This window comes from Macaca nemestrina, chromosome 12 (assembly GCF_043159975.1).
Source record: "Macaca nemestrina isolate mMacNem1 chromosome 12, mMacNem.hap1, whole genome shotgun sequence".
NCBI classification, from domain to species: Eukaryota; Metazoa; Chordata; class Mammalia; order Primates; family Cercopithecidae; genus Macaca; species Macaca nemestrina.
In genome coordinates, this window is record NC_092136.1 from 77,630,746 (window position 1) to 77,652,597 (window position 21,852).

The window sequence follows — 21,852 nt, forward strand, 5'->3', positions numbered from 1 at the left end:
TTTTTAAATTGGCTCCCTGGTGGTGTTGGTGGGTGCCTTGATTTACAGTATATACCAACTGTTGTGGCATAAATACTCTGCCAGCCATGGCCAGTTTTAAGCTATCAAGTGAATGTCCTCGCATACAGAGTTAAGAGATACACAGTAATACACCATTATTTAGTATTTCCAACATAAAGACACAATAGACATAAATAATACCAAGAACATGATAGTAAAATGTAAAGTAATTAGCCAAGTGATGGGTTTGGGGTAGTTACTACCTTTCTTTTAAATATAACTTATTTAATTGTAAGTTTATATAACTTAATTTTTTAATTAAGATATTCACATATCACAAAAATCACCATGTTAAAGTTTATAATTCATGGTTTCTAATATATTCATCAACTTTGACAACCATCACAACTATCTAATTCCAGAACATTTTCAATACCCCAAAAGAAACACCATATCCGTTAGCATTAACTCCCCATTCCTCTAATCCCATCCTCTGGCAACCGCTAACCTACTTTTCATCTCTACGGATTTGCCAATTCTAGACATTTCAAATAACCATATTCATACAATATGTGACCTCGTGTGTCTAACTTCTTTGGCTTTGTATAATGTTTTCAAGGTTCATCCATGTTGAAGCACTTAACAGTTCTTTATACGCCGCATTTTATCCATTCATCAACTGATGAACATTATCGTTGTTTCCGCTTTTTGGCTATTATGAATAATGCTGTTGCGATCATTCCTGTACAAGTTTTTATGTGGACATATGTTTTCAATCTAGGTATCTATCTAGGAGTGAAAATGCTGAGTCATATGGTGACACTGTTTAACTTTTTAAGGAACTGCTGAATTTTTTCCACAGTGGCTACACCATTTTACATTCCCATCAGCAATGTATGTGGGTTCCAATCTGTCCACATCTTTTCCAATGCTTATTTCCCATTTTTTTATTACAACTTAATTTTAACGATATTATATTTTAAGAACCGTCTTGCAAAATTCTTCACAATTGAACAGTCTACTCTCCTGGGTTGACACCACTGCATACAGCCACCAAAGAAAATCCCACCACCTTCTCACTAGTCAGTTCCACTTCTTTTTGCTGGCAAGAGCAATACTCAACAGATTTGAATTTCCTCCCTCTTACATCCTTCCTATAGAAAACTGAAACAAAAGATCTCAGGTTCCCTTCTCTTTGGTAATTGAGATGACTTTTGACTGCGGGAGAATCATAAGGTTTTCAGCTCCCACCAAGCACCCCAGCAGAACAGGGTTTGTTTCCCTCCTACATTTGTGTTGAGAAACAAAATTAAACCCAAAATGTATCTTAGTGACACCCAGATGTATCTTCCGGAGGAGCTCTCAAGCAGTTGCTTCAACAGGGCAAACAGCTGTGGTCTGTTTCAACATAATTTGATGTAATCAGGGTTAATTCTGATGATGTAGTAACTCTGAAGACTGTTTTTTAACTGGATTATTGTTGGGTCAACAATCATGTGGCATTACATTTAGTGACTGAAACAAAAGCCAGAATTAAAACAGCTTCCCCTCAGCCCCCACCCACCCCTTCTAAATGACAGCCTCACTGGGAATAGGAGTTATGAGGCACATTTAACACAATTAACCAAAAAAGGAAAGTAGATGCAGTCAAATTACCTGCAAGCATCTCCAAGGTCCAGTGTCAACCAAGAGTAAGAGCTGGAAACCAAAAAAGGAAAGTAGATGCAGTCCAATTACCTGCAAGCATCTCCAAGGTCCAGTGTCAACCAAGAGTAAGAGCTGGAAACTGTTGTTTTTTCTTTTCCTAGAACAGTTAGAAAATATGTTGGCAGCAATCAGTATAACTTAGTATTTTCATAACATTCTAGGAAAAAGCCCCAAGATTTTCCTCTGAAACTTTCCTGAACCAGATAATGATTTTAGCAGTTCACAGTTCCTCTGTATTTTCCACACATGTTTTCAAAATGATTATTTTAAGTGAACACTAAATTCACGGTATGGCATACCAGGGCTGAAAGAGTGTGGTATACAAAGCACTGAACACATCTAGCACTATTTCTGAAGAGCGAGATATTTATCTTATTTTCATAGATTTGACCATCATTGTTTATGGTCAGTCCACTTGCAGGGCCTGGGCTGCTCTACATGCACACATACTTATTTAGTCTCTTTCAGTTTTTAGTTTTGGCTAGTCGGAAACACAGCTAAAGCCCATGACAAGGGCCATTCTTAATACAGTTCTGGAAAGCAGAATCTTCAAAAATAGATGGTTTGGGAAACTGCCAAATGTGTTGGTTCTTCAAAATCTTTTAAATCCAACTGTGTAGTTCCAAAAAAGGTCTGACATGTCCAATCCCCTCTGTAAATAAGCCTCCATTTATTTGCTTTCTGTTTTTGTGACTTAGACTATTAAGAAATTTGAAAAGCAAAGAAGCCACTTACCCTCCTACTGCATCTTACTTTATCAGGAATTCCCCATCTAAGTAATTCCTGATTGACATATATTCTGGGATATGTAGATGTGATTATAAGGTAATGAGACTTCAAAAGTAATGAGAATTCCTTCTGTAAGTCACACAGTATATTAATTTGACTTCTTTTAGTTGTCAAAGCAGATACCCATTTCAAACTCACTCAAGATCAAATAGAGATGATAAGAAAGTGAGTTATCTCCCATGGAACCCATGGAAAAGTTGAATAATCTGGCCTCAGAAAGAGTAGCAGCCAGGGAATAAACATGGCAAAAACCAGGCATCCATTTTGTATGTCTCCCTCATCTCTGAACATTGTGCCTTCATTTCTTTCTCTTTGAAGACTGCTTTCTCTGTCTCTCTGGGTACATGGTTACCCACCGGCTCCTAAGTTTATATGTTCCTGGCTCAAGCAACCAGTCCAGACTCTCTAGTGTCCTCAACCCCAATTTCTCAAGAGAAAATGAAACTGGTCTATTTGCGATCAGGTGTCCACCCCTAGACCAATCAGCAAAGGAAGCTCTGGCCCCCAGGATGTCTGCTAGGGACCCACTGGCCAGGACAGGGGTAGGGGAATTGTCAGAAAAAGGACAGGTTTAATAACTAAGTAGACACCTTGGAAGATGTTTAATAGACACAAAAACCAATCTTGTTTCTTAGTATCCCTTTAAATTAGGAATATACTTAGAAAAGCATATGTTTCTTTCTATTCAAATACAAAATATATTTCTATTCAAATACATGTTACTAGGAAATGGTTATTTGTGTATATGTTAGTCAAATATCAGTAGGGATTTTCTTGAGAACCTACTGCTTCAAGTTCAGCATAGGAATACCAAGATAAGACTAGGTTCTTCAGAATTTCAGGGTCTTTCTGGGGAGAGAAATAGGCAGATATCTCCAGTAGTATTTGGGCAATGTTGTAAGAGGTATGTTCAAAGCACCGTGGGAGCACTGAGAATTATGAACCAACTGTATGGGGACTGAAACTGTATGAGATTAAGTTTAATTTTGGGTACCCCATAGATAGGCACAGAACAGACGTTAACATTTGTTAAATTAGATGACAAATAATAGCTACCTTCAATTTGGAGGCAGTAAAATTGTCTAGATTAAGAGAGCAAGGTGGGGAAAACCACTAACTGAAAATCTGAGCAACTAAGTTCGTTTGGGACTAGTTTCTGAATTTCTTCTCAATTTAATACATTCATTCAACAACACTTACTGAGCATTTGCTATGCACAGGCACAGGGCTGGCGATATGATGAACAGCATAGAGATGTTCTTCAGAAGAAGTCTAAGTCACTGTATTCCAGAAGCAATGCCAGGAGGATGCCCTAGAAGTCACCTTCAGTAACAGACAGATAACTAAACTCATTATTACTTTTGATTCCTGCCTTTTGGTCCTGTGTTCAGGAAACAGCTCCAGGCAGATTTGTACTGAAAGGGATAGTTTAAAAATTCATAAGCTATTTCAGACACATAAATACCCCCCGCCCTGTTTTTGGTCACCTTTATGATTCATTTGGCAGTTTTTTCAATGAGTGCCCAGTATGTGTCAGACACTCTCCAAGGCACTGCAGATACAAAAATGAATGCATTCTTATCCCTGCTGTCGTGGAGCTCACATTCTGGCAGAGACGAATGGCAGCATAAGACAACCAGTATTTGCATAAAGTGCTGAAGGAGCATAACGAAAGGAGAAAGTCTGGAAGCCATTGTCCAACCCTTGGTTTCCTGAAAAATAATTTCAACACTAACACGTGAAAATGCGGAAATTCTAGCTGCATTTTGGAGTGTCACCACTCTTGAAATAAAGCCTCATAGGTTCAGACAATGTGATCAGAGCTGTTAATGTTTTGATTCTGGGTGACTAAGAAGTGACAGGTGTATAGCCTGAGAAAGCCACCCAAGTCCATTTACAGGCATGTGGAGACAAGCAATGTTGAGTCAGGGTGCAGGGTAACCCCAGCTCTATCAGCAAGACAGATACCTGAGCAGAGGACTTTTAAACTTTTCTGTCGAGGGCTACTAACCCATCAGAAGAAAATCAATCAGGAACTAAGTGATAGTGAAACTTGACACCAAAATTTCCATATCGGATTAAAAAAAAAGATTGTTGGCCGGGCGCGGTGGCTCAAGCCTGTAATCCCAGCACTTTGGGAGGCCGAGACGGGCGGATCACGAGGTCAGGAGATCGAGACCATCCTGGCTAACACGGTGAAACCCCGTCTCTACTAAAAAATACAAAAAACTAGCCAGGCGCGGTGGCGGGCGCCTGTAGTCCCAGCTACTCGGGAGGCGGAGGCAGGAGAATGGCGTGAACCCGGGAGGCGGAGCTTGCAGTGAGCTGAGATCCGGCCACTGCACTCCAGCCGGGGCGGCAGAGCGAGACTCCGTCTCAAAAAAAAAAAAAAAAAAAAAAAAGATTGTTGATCAACAAACAGCCCACTCCTACTTTTTGAGAAACATTAACCAGCACAAGTTTGTACTTAGTAAACTAGATGTAAGTTGTTGTTTTCAATACAATTCACATATCTCGCTGGGGGATGGGGTGGAGAAAGGAAGGGGAAGCACCTGGATGTTGATACAGTACTAGGCATAGAAAGAACCAGAGTGGGAGATTAACACTTGCATAGAAAGAAGCAAACATAGGAGAAGTGCTGGGGAGAAATGGAGTGAGGAAAAGAGATAAAAGTTGAGAGGTGTGGTAGTTTCTGGTGGGAGTAGGATAATGTGAATTTTTAATATGCTCCCCAGTGATTCATTTACACAGTAAACTTTGACAAGACTGTACAGAATGGGAGCCCCTGAGATGAGGGAGTATGTCCTATTTGTCTCAGCACCCATAGAATCTAGCACGGGGCTTGGGAGAGTGAGAGCTCAATAAAAGTTTATTGAACTAAACTGAGTACACCTAATACACCTAAGAGGCTTTAAAGAAAAAGTCACTCAATTCCACTGCCCTGTAATTCATTTTTTTCCATATTCTAGTCTATGTACACAGCTTTTACACTGTTGTAATTGCAAATTCACCATGTTAAATTGTATTTTTTCAATACATTTTCTTTTGTGATTTTTAATAGCTGTAAAACATTCCACCTAACATGAGTAAGTATCTTTGTTCATATAGATTTTGAATTTTGAAGAGGTTTTCCTTAGGAGACCTTACATTTGTGCAGTGCTTGTCAGTTTATGAAACCCTTTCACACAATCTTCATTGCTTTCACAACACTCTATAAGATAAGCATTATCCTCATTTTGCAGATGGGTATACAGACTCAGAGATTAATTAACTTGCTCAAGCTTCTATAGCTAGCGGGTGGAATGTCAGATTAAACCAAGGTCTTTTCACTATGCATCTAATGCCCTTTCCAAGGCACCAAATAATCTGACCCAACAGTTTCCTGATGCAAAAACCTGTAATTTAAAATGTGGCAGACAGAAATTACATTTAAAGAGATCACTGGTCAGCTATATCCTACCTGTACAGGAATCAGCTCCTGCTCTTGGGGTATGGCAAAGAAAATGCCTATATTAGTTGACATCTTCTGTGACAGAACTTATTGTTCTTCAGTAATGCCTCATGACGCTGTCTGTATATGATCCAAGCCCATTTCTGCAATCCTCACATGAAGAGAGTTGGGACTGTCCCTGAACACTGACACTGTAATTAAAGTTCTTCAGCAACTACCACAGGCTGTAAGGCAGATAGGAAGGAGGCAGTGGAGACTTGAAAGTTCTTCTACTATTAAGATTGGTATCACACACAGGATACTTGGGTAGCAGCTGCGTGAACAGGGGAGGGAAGTTTTTATCTACCAATAGAAAGGCCCATTATAAGGACACATGGCCTGATGAACACCACAGAGGGGTGCAGCACTTCAGGGAAGGATAGACAGTCCACCCGAGCAGCTAGAGTTTCTGTACTGGAAAACAAGAGTTGTGTTTCTATTTTATTCCATTTGCATGATACAGAGAGACAGGTTTCCTTATTCTCAGGTAGAAGTTTCTAACAAGCAGAGCTCTCTGAGGAAAGAAAAACTTTTTGGCTGGGTGTAGTGGCTCAAACCTGTAATCCCAGCACTTTGGGAGGCCAAGGCAAGCGGACTACTTGAGCCCATGAGTTTAAGACCAGCCTGGGCAACAAAGTGAGACCCTGTCTCTATAAAAAGTTAGCAGGTGCGGTGGTGCATACCTGTGATCCCAGCTACCTGGGAGGCTGAGGACTGCTTGAGCCCAGGAGGTCGAGGGTGCATTGAGCCATCACTGCACTTAAGCCTGAGGGACAAAGCAAGACCCTGTCTCCAAAAAATAAGGCTAGGCATAGTGGCTCATGCCTGTAATCCCTGCCCTTTCAGAGGCCAAAGTGGGAGGATTGCTTGAGCCCAGTTCAAGACCAGTCTGGGCAACATGGCAAAACCCTGTCTCTACAAAAAGTACAAAAATTAGCTGGGTGTGGTGGCTTGTGCCTGTGGTCCCAGCTACGTGGGAGGCTGAGGCAGGAGGATCACTTGAGCCTGGGAGGCTGAGACTGCGGTGAGCTGTGATCACGCCATTGCACTCTAGCCTGGGCAAGAGACTGAGACCCTAACTCAAAAAAAATTAAAAAAACAAAAAACCAAATAAAATATCTCTATTGAGTTCCTACTCAGTGAAGCTACAGTAGGTAAATTACTAGGAATCAGGAGAAATACAGAGGGGAATAGTTCATATATCATAGACAGGGGAAGGATTATCTTCTTTAAGGAGAGATTTTCAAAACTAGGTTCCTAGGAAAATGGCAAACCAGCAATTCTTGTTGAGCTAGTGTGTAGAGAAAGTTATGAGTCAAAGAATCACAGTTGTAGATGGCTCAGGTTCGGCAACATACAGTTGCACCTGTGTACGTGGGCACTAGTTGCAGAAAAAAAACCTTTGTTACATGGGCCCATCAAGTTTCTATTTTCAGATTATTACCTTGAAAAATCAAAGGTCTGTGCCTTCAAGGAAGATATTAATAATTCCTATCAAAGTTTCTTTCATCTATCTTTCTATCCACAATTCTAGGATGATCCTGAAAGGAAGGTGGCAAATGTGAGTATAAACTGATTAAAAATTTGAGGCACAATGAGCTTAAGTACATTGCTGGGTCTAGGATCCTTTATCCCTTTTCAGTGTTTCTCTTTACTTGAATGTATTTGAGATCAAGTATCATCTTCCTTCATTCTCCTGTTCCTTCTCCCTGGATAGAACAAGGTCAAGGTGTGTATTTTGCGACAAATTCAGTAAACTCTGGGGCTTAAGACGCAAGATTCTTTGGTTATTAGAAGGTTTTATGTTTTTTGGTTTCTCTAGAAGCTGAGGGCAGTGAATTTTATTTGTAGTCTTTCTCTCAGTATTAGGAACTTTTTTTGTTTTGTTTTTGAGATAGAGTCTTGCTCTGTCACCCAGGCTGGAGTGCAGTGGTGCGATCTCGGCTCACCCCAAGCTCCGCCTCCTGGGTTCATGTCATTCTCCTGCCTCAGCCTCCTGAGTAGCTGGGACTCCAGGCGCCCACCACCACGCCTGGCTAATTTTTTTTTTGTATTTTTTGTAGAAACGGGGTTTCACCGTGTTAGCCAGGATGGTCTTGATCTCCTGATCCGCCCGCCTCAGCCTCCCAAAAGGAACTTTGCATTTTTATAACAAACCAAATAAATTTCATGCCCAGTAAGATACAAAGGAACAAGGTCCACAATGTATTGTCTTGATAACTAAGAAGATACATGAAACATGTTTATGAACTGTAAAGCAATGCCCAAATAATAGTCATGTTATTAGTAACAATTATGAACAGTAAAGGTATAGCAGAAAATTTCTGAAGTCATGAGTTATGTTAATTCAATGACCAGTTGCCTGAATGACAGTTTAAAAACCACCTAAACTCCCAGTGGCTTCTTTATAAAGGTCGCCTGGAAACTATCCAGTGTGCTGATAATGGCTAGAAATTCACTGGACTCCATTTACGGTAATGCCGGGTCCAAACTGCACAATAGCTAACTGGAGCCTTAGTTGATCACAGGCCAATGTAGGGATCCTGGCAACAGCAGAATGTCCAAGTTCAGGGAGGGATGCTGACCATGACCTAAAATGATGCTTTCTTACGAAAGTCCTACTAAATCATTTCAATACAGTGATTAAGGTTCCTTTCTGCCCTTTTTTTTTTTTTTTTTTGAGATGGAGTCTCGCTCTGCTGCCCTGGCTGGAGTGCAATGGCGCGATCTCGGCTCACTGAAACCTCCGCCCAGGTTCCAGCGATTCTCCTGCCTCAACCTCCCAAGGAGCTGGGATTACAGGAGCCTGCCACACCTGGCTAATTTTTCTATTTTTAGTAGAGACGGGGTTTCACCGTGTCAGTCAGGCTGGTCTCGAACTCCTGACCTCAGGTGATCTGCCTGTCTTGGCCTCCCAAAGTGCTGAGATTACAGGCGTGAGCAACTGTACCTGGCCCGCTTTCTGCCCTTTTCTTAATGCTTTTACTATCTTTTAATTCTGAAGATTAACTGGGAAGAAATTATAATCAGACATTACTCTCACCTGTTTCTTTTAATTATACATACTTTAGATTGCAGACTGAATACAAATATTAATCAGAAGCCAAAGCATCCCACACATTACTTATCAATCAACCCAGGCCAATCTGTCTTTCAACTGTACATTTTTATGTTCTTGCCTCACCACTTACTAAAATAAACATAAGAATAAATAGCAATACAATCCAAATAAGCATCTCTCATCTATAATTATCTGAAGCAAGGGATTTAAAGATGGGTAGAGTTAATCCACCTCACCAAGTGCATCTTCAATGCCTGTTCAGTCATGCTTCAATGTCTACATTCAATTTATAGAGAATATGAATATATAACATTGTAGAGGGAGGCTTCTGGCAGATCCAGTCTGACAAGAACAAAAGGTCAAACAGTTCTTTTGCTACTCTGTGACAGTTAAAGAGTCTCTGGGTTGGGTTAAAGGGTTGGAGAGTTATGTTTAGATCTGGAATGGATCACTCACACAATTAAGTTCTTGTCAGACCTAAAAACATGACAGCACAACTTTCCCCAGGCAAAAGGACAGCCAGATGGAAAGCAACTATTTTTCTCAACCTATCTCAAAATTTGAAATGAGAATAAATAATGGAAAAAACATTTCTAAGTTTCAGAACATACTTCTACTTAGGCTGCTGGGGTTGTTATTTTCGGGTGACATTTGGAAATCATGGGAAAACATAATCTGACTTTTTTCCTCATTGGAAACTGGTTACTCAAGTGAAAAACTAGCCCTTTTATCACCTTTTAACTCAGAAACTGAGCACTAAAAGATATTACAGTTTAGACAGTACTCAACTATTGAATCCATATTTTTAGTCATTATACATTGACTTATACAACACTGCTTGCAACGTATAATTTAGATATTCATCTCTCAGCTGATGAGTAAACATTTTGAGTATTTTCCTGCTGATGCTGCCTGCAAGCAACAGTTCAGTTTTGGCATTTTCATCATCTTTGTCTGACATGAATTTTTGTTTCTGTTCAATTATTGGCAAAATAGAACTATTGCGCCAAAGACAAATTATTAGGCTTGCTATAGGTGGCAAAGTATTTGGCTTCAACCAGATATTCATTGTGTGATAAACTATCAAGGAAAAGAATGTATAAAGTTTCGGAAATACACTGGTGAAAACGCTATCAAAAAGGCAAGATGCCTTGAGAAGGACCTTTCCTCCTTCCACATATACAGTATAGGAACACATTTAAGTCTATTGTTCAACTTTCAGCGATGTGACTTAGTTACACATTTTGGAGACCTAATATGTACTAAAACAGGGGACTACATATTGCCTAAAGGTTAGACTCTAAATCAATTATTAGTGACCAAGTCCAGCACAGGTTCACAGAAGATTAAGAGATAAAAGGATCCACAGAGCTTACCTACTTCAAAATGTGATAGTACTGTAGATGCAAAAACTGGAGGCCACATAGATTATTTTACTTGCCTAATGCTCTACAACTGAATTTATGGTAATGCTGGGTCCACAACCTGGGGTTTCTCTAACTCAGCAGTCTTTCCATCACTATTATTTTGTTAAGCTCTGTCATGTTAACATTACAATTCTATCAGGTCCCTCAAAAATCATGGGAGGTATAATTCCTGACAGCTTGGAAATTACAGTGCCTCCAGGTTCTGGGTCTGTAAATGTCCCTTGTTCCACTAAATTAATATGGTATCTACTAATACCTGAATGCCAAATCAATACAGGCTGATGCTGCAAATATTTTAAAAATGTTTTCTGCATTTTATCTTCTAGGTCTAGGGTTAAATGTCACTTTTTCAGACATGCCTTTTCTAGCACGCATATCTATGCTTTCCTGTTCTTCATGTAACTTTACAGCACATACTGTATTTTGAAATCAGTTATTTAATTATTATATATCTTCTCAAATATATTATTTAATTCCATGAAGGCAGGGTCATTTCTGTTTGGTTCACAACTGTTTATATAGCACCTACCACATAGTCTCAGCATATAAAAGAAGCTCAAATATTTGTTGAATAAACAAATGAATTTCTCTCTCTAATTATGGTTGAGGCAAGCCTTATGGAAGCCCTAATTATCCCTTTTAGTCTGTCCTAAACTTGATATCTAAGCCCAAGGGATTAAAGTTCCAGGGAAGTAGATTTTCCTGAGATTTTTAGCTCAGTAAAAGCTAGCAATTAGATTCAGAAATGGAATGAGCAGTTTTGTTGGACACTGATTTCTTTGTCAAAAAGAGACTGGAAAACCAAGCGCCCAGGTAAACGGAACCTCTCTGCATTAGGCAGAAGGTCAACTTTGCAAACTCTCAGGTGTCTTTCAACTCTTAAGGCTCTGGAATTTGTTTCTTTTCAGCTGTTTGATTTTAAATTAGGTTAAAGTATACATACAAACTTCATTAGGAAATAATCTAGGAGAACCCATCTAACGAGACTTAGAAAACTGATTATTCAGGCATGCATGCCCATTTACAATTACTTGATACATGTGTATTCCACTGAGAATACAATTTGCTATAGGTCCTTATACATGTAACTCAATGAAGACAAAGACTAAAACAAGTTTTTAAAAAGTTTATGTAGCATTTCAATTTTAAACATATGCGTGTGTGTGTGTGTGTGTGCATGCGTATTATATCACGTATATACACACACGTATTATATCAACTCTGAAGAAAATGATGTTGAGTTCCTATACAGTAAGCAGCTTGTCCAAAGTGCTAGAATTGTCAGGTTCCAAACTCCCCAATCAGTGCTCTTTTCACTCTCATAGACAGCACTACTTTTTTTTTTTTTTTTTTTTTTTTAAGATGGAGTCTCCCTCTGTCGCCCAGGCTGGAGGGCAGTGGCATGTTGTTTGCTCATCGTAACATCAGCTCCCAGGTTCAAGTGATTCTCCTGCCTCAGCCTCCCGAGTAGCTGGGATGACTGGCACCTGCCACCACGCCTGGCTAATTTTGTATTTTTAGTAGAAATGGGGTTTCACCATGTTGTCCAGACTGGTCTGGAACTACTGACCTCAAGTGATCCACCCACCTCGCCGTCCCAAAGTGCTGGGATTACAGGTGTGAGCCACCATGCCCAGCTGACCACAGTACTTTTTAACTCTAGAATTACCCATCCTTTAGGCTCAGCCAAATTTCCATCCTCATCTTGGATTGAAAATACCTTTCTTCCAATTTTACTGGGAAAGGACCAAATGAAATTTAAAAATATATAACTTTTTTTCCATCGGTGCCAATAAAAAAAATCGCTTTTATTAGAGAAATTATAAACATCAAATATAAACAAATTATAACACAACAGTGATTAAAGAGTTGAAATACTTAATGTAATATCTCAACAGCTTTTAAAATGGAAAAGCAACAGTTATTAAATCTGATTTCTTTCATCCAGTTCAATGAAAGGAGATTTCAATTCAGAATAGCTACTTTGTTAAATCAATTAAGACTTTAAGGAATATTTTTTTTCTGCAATGTTTAGGAAAGTACTGAAAATGAGATAAGGATTTATCACAAAGTATATGGCAAGGGAGAAAAGATCCAACATTATTTTATTTTGAGCTACTAGATGGTTCTCAAAAATTACACAGGGAGTGATTTAATGATTACAAAGTAAAATACATTATCTCATTCTGTTTTAGAGTTTAAAAGAAACTTTGAGACTATCTAATTCAATTTCTTCATTTCTTCTTAATTGAGGTAATGGATTTGAGAGTCCCCTTGCTATAAGTACCTCTTCTTGGGGGAGCTCATCCTTACATGAAATACCCTCAACTTTCTAAGAAAATCACAACCACTTATATTTTTTCTATGATATCTTATGGCACAACAATTACATGTTGAAATCTGCATTTCTAAAATCCAAACATGCATTCTACTGTCTGTACAATCCTGTGCAGTGCCTCTGCCATGGGGTGCTTTTTCTTAACCAATCTTCTAGCTATAAAAGGCATGAATGAGGAAACCTTGGGAAAGGGATAACATCTTTGATATTGTCAACACCCAAGATGCACTGCAGGTAGCGTTCAAATCCCATCCCAAAACCTCCATGTGGCACAGATCCAAATCGACGAAGGTCCAGATACCTGTTTTCAAAAACAGAAAATCATCATCTATATATATTGTATAAGACCAGATGTTAAGAGTAGAATTTTATGTTTCAAACATATTTTGCAATCATTTGTTATTATTTACCTCACTGCGATAGACCAGTCTTTACCCTCCACAGACAGACAATGGAAAGGAAGAAGCTGAATAATCTATCCAAGGTTACCCAGAGAAATAGCAGTGGATCCTGTCAAGCAGTCATGGGCTTTGGTCACTCTTCCTTTTTAAGCTATTATATTTATGCGTTTATGACAGAAAACTTGCCTCAGGAGGCTATAGAAGATTTTCTATGGATTTACTAATTTTCTTGAAAATATTTGCCTCTTTTATTTCTTGGTATGTTAATAATGTTTTCTTTTCCTTCCCAAAATCATACTGTTCAATACACAGAGGAGAGTGCAGAGTTTTGCCTGTTACATTATGAAAAGATATCCTACAGATTAGACTATAAGCTACAACAGGGCAGAAACTGTGGTTCATTCAACGTTTTATCACTAGGGAATGTTCTAGAGTAGGTGTTAATTACATGAAGTTTTGTTTGAAGGCACAAAAATATATGCTTGAATGCTAGAGTGAGGAGAAACCTTTAATTCTCTGCCTCAGGCCTAAGGAAGATGCCCAGAGTCATTTTGCTGACATGCTAGACAGCCTCTGAAACTCATCCAGGCACATTCTTTTCTCACTAAAGACCACATGGTAAGACAACAGCACAGCCATGACTGAAACTCAGATTCTAACACACCAGCATTGGAAAAAGTTTTAGGAAGAAAAGAGAAAAAGGACAACTATAAATATTTTATTATGTCATTTGGTGGGGAAATTCTTAAGTTATATAATATTGACTAAAACAAGTTTATCGGCTGGGCACGGTGGCTCATGCCTGTAATCCCAGCACATTGGGAGGCCAAGGCGGGTAGATCACTAGGTTAGGAGTTCAAGGTCAGCATGGCCAACGTGGTGAAACCCTGTCTCCACCAAAAACACAAAAATTAGCCAAGTGTGGTGGCGCCCATATGTAATCTCAGCTACTCAGGAGGCTGAGGCAGGAGAACTGCTTGAACCCTGGAAGTGGAGGTTGCAGTGAGCAGAGATGGAGCCACTGCACTCCAGCCTCGGAGACAGAGTGAAACTCTGTCTCAGAAAAACCAAAAAACAGAAAACAAAAAAAACCAAACAAGTTTATATTTTCTTGAATGATTTGTAAAATCAGTTCTATAATAAGCCGTGAGCAACATAACTTGTAGCTACTTGGCTCCTCAATCATAAAGACTGTCCATCAACCTATTTCCCCACCATTAATAATAATGGCTACTTATACTGCTATTGTAAGGAGTTAAGTCTAAGTACTTATCTTTTTAAAAGAAAAGATTAATTCCAACCAGATGAGTTGTAATCAGGTAAGAGATCAACATTACAGGAATATCTAGCATAAAACTTCAGATTAGTAAAAACTGTAAGAAATAATGGGAGGCACATAGTCTTGAATAACTGGAATGTTCAGTTGCTAAATTAACTTTAAAGTTTACAAGGCATGGGGACAGAGTACACTTTGACTAAAATGATGAAATGAACAGCACACCAAACTACCTGTCATAAATGCCTGCAGGACCTGACATGGCTGCTAGAAACTCCAGCAATAGTTTTAGATGGGTCTAAATTTCTCATACACTGATATTAAAATACTGGCATGAATATCCGCAAACTGTATTCAGCAGAGGGGTTCAGTCTGTAGCATTTTTCTTGCTTTTGCTTTGATAGATGAAAAAATCCATTTCTAAGAAAAAAGTTTTCTAATGTATACATATTTGTTTGATTATTGTTAAACTGGTTCCAGGGTAGTGAGATTATGGAAGAGATGCTATGAAATTTGTGGAACTAGTTATATATTTAATTTGCATATGGCAGATAGAAATAGGAAGCTAGTAAATTCTTAGCCATCTGGGGTGGCTTCTCACCATATGGTGGAACACTAGCAGATATCACAGCTATGAAGATGTCTAAGCTCTCTTTTACCTTTAATACACTAAGATAAAAGGAAGCAAATTCAAGGAGATCTTACGGATTTGAAAACTTTAGTTGGGAAAAGAATGGTACTAAAATGATTAATAAAGACTTTCAAGGCTTAAACTTATTTAACCAATTTTTTTTTTTTTTTTAAAGACAGAGTCTTGCTCTATTGCCCAGGCTGGGGTGCAGTTTGTATTTAGCTTGTTTTGTTTTGTTTTCTTTGAGACGGACTTTTGCTCTTGCTGCCCAGGCTGGAATGCAATGGTGCAATCTTGGCTTACTGAAACCTCCACCTCCCAGGTTCAAGAGTTTCTCCTGCCTGAGCCTCCCGAATAGCTAGGAATACAGGCACCTGTCACCATGCCCAGCTAATTTTTGTATTTTTAGTAGAGATAGGGTTTTACCATGTTGGTCAGGCTGGTCTCGAACTCCTGACCTCAAGTGATCCACCTGCCTAGGCCTCCCAAAGTGCTGGGATTACAGCTGTGAGCCACTGTGTGTTTAGCTTTTTTTTTTTTTTGAGACGGAGTCTCGCCCTGTCGCCCAGGCTGGAGTGCAGTGGCCGGATCTCAGCTCACTGCAAGCTCCGCCTCCCTGGTTTAGCCATTCTCCTGCCTCAGCTTCCTGAGTAGCTGGGACTACAGGCGCCCGCCACTTCGCCCAGCTAGTTTTTTGGATTTTTTAGTAGAGATAGGGTTTCACCATGTTAGCCAGGATGGTCTCGATCTCCTGACCTCGTGATCCGCCCGTCTCGGCCTCCCAAAGTGCTGGGATTACAGGCTTGAGCCACCGCACCCGGCGTGTTTAGCTTTTTTTAAGGCTAGTTTTTACAAACTATAACATGCATAAGCTTGCTCAATCATCAGGCTTATCTACCTAACAGCAAGACCCAGAACAAAGAAAGAAAGGGGGTAGGAAACCAGCATTTACTAAGCTTCCACTATATGTAGATACTTAACCTGTATTGTTTCATTTACACAATAACTCTGTGAAAGAGATAATATCATTCCATTTTACAGCCAAAAAACCAAGACTCAGAGAGATTAAGTATACGTAAGGTCATTACTGGTTAATACAAGGCATTCAAAGGCCATCACCTGAAGCCAATTTTAGATTTTTTTCATCTCTGAAACCTATCTCCTTGCAAACCAAAAGGCAAGGGTATAGGTAACTTGCCCCCTCCTCTTCCTGAGGACAGCAAAAGGATGAATAATATTGTTGATATTATTATACCAAGATCCTGAAGGAGTGCTAATATAGAAATATAAATAAAAATTTATATATATTGAAAAGTACTTGAAGAAAAAGTCTTCATAAGGAAAACCAAAACAACTTTGAGGAAGTGAATGTATGAGTACAGACACGTGGTCCTCCCTAAGCAGCTCAGATTTCTATAGTTTGTGGAGACATTAGGGATCACTTAGCTCAAGTCTCTAATTTCACACAAAAAGAAATTGCAGCATAATGGTAAAGAGGAAAGGATTTTAAAAAAATTCATCAATTTATTTTTTGAGACGGAGTCTCGCTCTGTCACCCAGGTTGGAGCGCAGTGGCACTATCTTGGCTCATTATAACCTCTGCCTCCCGGGTTCAAGCAATTCTCCTGCCTCAGCCTCCCGAATAGGTGGGATTACAGGCATGCGCCACCATGCCCTGCTAGTATTTGTATTTTTAGTAGAGACAGGGTTTCACCATGTTGGCCAGGCTTGTCTGGAACTCCTGACCTCAAGTGATCCACTGACCCTGGCCTCCCAAAGTGTTGGGATTACAGGCATGAGCCACCACGCCCAGCCGAGCCAAGGATTTTGATTCAGAGAGACCAAGTCCCATCTCCATCCCTCAAACTGTGTGATCTTGGCTAAATTAGTTAACATCTCTGGGCCTCAAGCCTAGGGGGTAATAAGAAGGGGGTTAATAATAGTACCTAATTCACAGGGTGATAGGATGATTATATGAGATAATATACACAATTTTTTTTTTTTTTTTTTTTTGAGACGAAGTCTCGCTCCTGTCCCCCAGGCTGGAGTGCAATTGCATGATCTCGGCTCACTGCAACCTCCGTCTCCCGGGTTCAATCGATTCTCCCGCCTCAGCCTCCCAAGTAGCTGGGATTACAGGTGCCTGCCACCATACCTGGCTAATTTTTGTATTTTCAGTAGAAACAGGGTTTCACCATGTTGACCAGGCTGGTCTCGAACTCCTGACTTCAGGTGATCCACCCGTCTTGGCCTCCCAAACTGCTGGGATTATAGGCGTAAGCCACCAAGCCCGGCCAATATACATAAAATTTTTAACATAATTATCTGACACACAATAAGTAGTAAGGAAATGAGAGCTATTATTACTATTTTTCAAGAACCCAAAAGAAGTAAGTAATCTTCTGAGCCCCCAACCCCTTCCCTTACCTAAGAACAGTTAAGCTCACTGTTTTTCACACTCTTTCACCAGGTCTTGGGGATACAAGTAAAAACGCTTCTAGGCAACAGACAAGCAGCTAGAGTAAGAATTATTAGGGGCCACATTCTTACCATTGGTAGACTTCTGTAAGTCCTGATCTGTTAAAGGAAAATAAAATTCTTTCAGGGAATGGCAGTAAGATAACTATTAACCACTAAACATTTATTCTGGGTGTGTATAAAGACCTCTTTATAAAGAAGTAGATGACAAAGCCTCTGCTCTCAAGTAATACTCAATATAGTTGAGGAGCTGAAACTATACAGTAAGTTAACCAATAGCACAAAATGTTATCAAATAAATGGTTTAGACAATAAATGTTATAGAAAGAAAATATGATCCAGAGTCCAAAGGAAGGGATTCACCTGAGATGAGTTTATTATCCTGTGACATAAGAAAAGCACTACTTTTAGGCAGGGTGCAGTGGCTCCTGCCTGTAATCCCAGCACTTTGGGAGGCCAAGGTGGGAGGATCACCTGAGATCAGGAGATCAAGACCAGCCTGGTCAACATGGTGAAACCCCATCTCTACTAGAAATACAAAACTTAGCTGGGTGTGGTGGTGCATGCCTGTAGTCCCAGCTACTTGGGAAGCTGAGGTAGAAGGATTGCTTGAACCTAGGAGGCAGAAGTTGCAGTGAACCAAAATCATGCCACTGCACGCCAGTCTGGACAACAGAGTGAGACTCCATCTCAAAAAAAAAAAAAAAAAAAAAAAAAAAAAAGAAGAGAAAAGAAAAAAAAAAAAGAAAAGCACTATTATTACTAGTTAAGGTTGTTGGGAGGCACACACAGATGAGGGACACATAGACAAAACTTTCGTTCTTCAACATTAAAACAATAATATAGATTCTGAGGCTGCCTTTATAATATAGTTGCAAATTGATTCTTGTTTGAGAACTATTAATAAAACTTAAAATTCTTAGTGCTAATTGAAATTCAACTCAGCCCTTTAAAAAACATGTTTTGGACTACAGTGATCTAATGTGACCACGAATATGAAAAATTCAAATACACAAAAATACAGAAAACATGAAGAGCAGCCACAGACAAATCCCTGAAATAGGGAATCATATATATCCACTTCATTAAGAAACATACATGTGGCTATTATCAGGTATTAGGTAAACTTTTAATGTTATGAGGAAAGGTTTCCTGGAGGAAGGAAGCAAGCAAAGAAAACAGACCAATTAATCTTTCAACAGATGAGGTTTCTTGCCATGTGTGATTTGTATTGTGCTTTTTAAAAAACATAGAGAATACTCAGATTCTTTCCAACTAGAGTCTGACCTTCAGTTCCACAGCTTTCTCAGGACTTTTTTAACACTGTAATAGTAGTAAGGAGTTAGTGATCTAACGAATATAGAGTCTTCCTCAAACCTATGTATCTACACCTTTCTTTTGGATCCTAACCCAATAGAGCAGTCCAGATGAGTGGGGTAACAAAACTAAGTTACCCAAGATTTTTACATATAGGTTGGGACCTTGACAAAGCATCAACTTTTAAAACATTTTCCCCATTAGGAAAAGAAGGCCTCACAAATGGCTAACGGAGTATTTTCAAACAATTATGGCTTTTCCAGGTTACTATGAAACCCAGTACTATCTGGAGAGAATGAGGCATACAGAATAGTAAAAGTCTTTTTTTTTTTTTAAAAGTCTGGCAGTACTTTTACTAAAGTAGAAATCATGGAAAACAGGTATGGTTAGTTTAGGCAGTCATTATGGCATACACATGTATATGTAGGAGCGGCAGTTCAATTAGAAACGCAATTCCTTACTCCCCGTCTCTGAAACATTCTCTATGTGTTTACAGATTTATTTCCCAGTTCTCAAACAGCAAGTTAAACTTAATCAAATAGCTAAATCAAGACCCCTACATAGAAGAGAATCTGAGGAAGTGAAATGTGCTTATTCTAAATGCTATCTGACTAGTCTTCTTTCCCCAACTTCATCCTTTCCCTGGCTCAGAGTCTGTCTTTATGTCTCTACAGAAGTCTGCCAATCATAATTGAGAGTAAATAAAGAATACAGATAAGATAAAAATGTAGGACAAGTTTTAAGGGGGAACTCTCTCTTCTCATTTTATTATTAACTTTTTAAAAAGCTACTTTCCACAGGGAAAGGTATGTAAAAATAGTGGGCAAATATCACTGTGGGTTTTTCATGTAAGAGTTCCATTCCTGAAGAAAGGGAAGCTCAGAGATAAATTAACAACTTGCTCAAGGACACAGAGAATCTGAGATCCAGTTCTGTCAGGCACTGAGGCCCAGGGTCTTCACTCTGTTACTACGCAATGACCACCTCTGAGCGCCTTATGCTCAGTTTCTAAACTGTGTTTCTTTTAGGTCTGACCATTACCTGGCTAAGCGCTCCTCTAAGAAATGGTATCGTTCTTCTCTGAGGCCTCCTCCAAAGAGTTCCCCAACTCCAGGAACCAGAAGATCAACAGCAGCAACCTAGGAAAAAAAAATTATTAGCATTATATTTTCAGGTGATTCCAACAGTCAGTTTCTGAAGCAAGTAAACGTTTAACATTTTGGCAATGGCTAATTAACTACCTACCAGAATCTTACTGACTACATACAATTACAAGTGGACAATTTCCTCTCTTTTGCACCATTTGTGTGGTATACTTAACAAAAATGTATTTTCTTCATAAATGTGACAGAAATGTTAATTATAAAAATGTGGAAAGTGTTAAAAATTATGAAACATTAAAAATCACCTATCACCACCAGAAACAATTACATTTTTGTGGATTTCCTTTCATATTTTTTCTCTTATACATTTAAAAAGTATAATTACAGATAAAAACTTACCACTTGTCTTACCAAATATACAAACTAATATTTTCCCTATATTAGTAAAAATACTTCACGTTGTTTTAATAGCTTTAATGTTTAATAGTTTATTGATCGGAATTACAATTTTTTAACTGCTTTCCTTTTTAGTTAAACATTTAAGGTGTATTTTTGTCTGTTTTCTCTTATAACGTGGCAATGAAGAGTTTAATTTGTAGTATTGCTATTAGGACATATAAAATAAATTCTGATTATTAATCAAAGAAGTACAAAATTAAAAGAACAAGATACCATTCTGGAGTTATCAAATGGAGATGACAGCCGGGCACAGTAGCTCATGCCTGTAATCCTAGCACTTTGGGAGACTCAGGTGAGCAGACTGCCTGAGCTCAGAAGTTCAAGACCACCTTGCGGGCAACATGGTACAACCCCCATCCCTACTAAAACACAAAAAATTAACTGGGCTTGGTGGTGCATGTCTGTAATCCCAGCTACTTGGGAGGTTGAGGCAGGAGAATTGCTTGAACCCAGGAGGTGGAGGCTGCAGTGACCCAAGATTGCACCACTGCACTCTAGCCTGGGCCACAGAGCAAGACTCTGTCTCAAAAAAAAAAAAAAAAAAGTTATAAGAAGATAATATATCCGCAAAACTAAGTCTGAAAGAAAAAATATAGGCAAATAAGATAAACAATACAGATAACAGAATGGATAAACCAATACGCTCATATAACTGATACAACCTTTCTGGTCAGCAATTTGGCAACAGATAACCAAACGCCTGAAAAATGCAATACGTTTTGACTCAGCAAGCAGTTCAAGGAACCTATCCTAAGAAAATCAGAGATGCAAAAAAAGATTAACACGCAGGATGTTTGGCATTACTTATGACAAAAAGTTCAAATGTACATCAACAGACTATCAGATACATTTTAGAAAAAAGACTATCATCTACATAATGAGATGTTGGGTTGCTACTGTGATGAGATTACAGGTATTTTAGAATTGTTTTCCTCTTTTATTTGTATTTTCTTACAAAATTAGTAATATTTAATTTTTCAGGCTAGGTGCAGTGGCTCATGCCTGTAATCCCAACACTTTGGGAAGTCAAGGTGGGCGGATCACCTGAGGTCAGGCGTTTGAGACCAGCCTGGCCAACCTAGTGAAACCCCCTCTCTGCCAAAAATACAAAAATGAGCCAGGCACAGTGGCGCATGCCTTTAGTCCCGGCTGTTCGGGAGGCATGAGGAATTGCTTAAACCCGTGAGGCAGAGGTTGCAGTGAGCCAAGATCATGCCACTGTACTCCAGCCTGGATGACAGAGTGAGATTTTGTCTGCCCCCCCCAAAAATAATTAAAAAAAATTTTTTTTAATGTTTATTTGTGGCTGGGCATGGTGGCATGTGCTTGTAGTCCTGGCTACTTAGGAAGCTGAGGTGGGAAGACTGCTTGAGGC

General features: G+C 39.2%; 2 protein-coding genes across 5 annotated transcripts in view; both read right to left on the reverse strand.

Annotated features, from left to right (window-relative positions):
- Nucleotides 1-4,500, reverse strand: part of LOC105468810 (GRB2 associated binding protein 2) — a 220,856-nt gene extending 216,356 nt beyond the window's left edge. Inside the window, exons 1-2 of one of the 2 annotated variants that reach the window (XM_071075363.1) lie at nucleotides 3,697-4,500; nucleotides 1,738-1,804 (exon numbers count right to left, since the gene is read on the reverse strand). In XM_071075363.1, coding sequence (XP_070931464.1) covers nucleotides 1,738-1,804; nucleotides 3,697-3,746 — 117 coding nt within the window. In that variant the 5' untranslated portion in view covers nucleotides 3,747-4,500. Of the gene's footprint in view, nucleotides 1-1,656; nucleotides 1,805-3,696 lie in introns of those variants that run through there. The other variant, XM_011719198.3, reaches the window with a different exon arrangement.
- A 1,455-nt stretch (nucleotides 4,501-5,955) lies between these two features.
- LOC105468816 (asparaginyl-tRNA synthetase 2, mitochondrial) overlaps nucleotides 5,956-21,852 on the reverse strand; it is a 144,816-nt gene continuing 128,919 nt past the window's right edge. For 2 of the 3 annotated variants that reach the window (XM_011719210.2, XM_011719208.2), the window contains 3 exons: nucleotides 19,957-20,054; nucleotides 17,671-17,697; nucleotides 5,956-13,113 (listed from right to left, as the gene is read on the reverse strand). In XM_011719210.2, the coding sequence (XP_011717512.1) occupies nucleotides 12,969-13,113; nucleotides 17,671-17,697; nucleotides 19,957-20,054 (270 nt within the window). In that variant the 3' untranslated portion in view covers nucleotides 5,956-12,968. The remainder of the gene's footprint in view (nucleotides 13,114-17,670; nucleotides 17,698-19,956; nucleotides 20,055-21,852) is intronic. The other variant, XM_011719209.2, reaches the window with a different exon arrangement.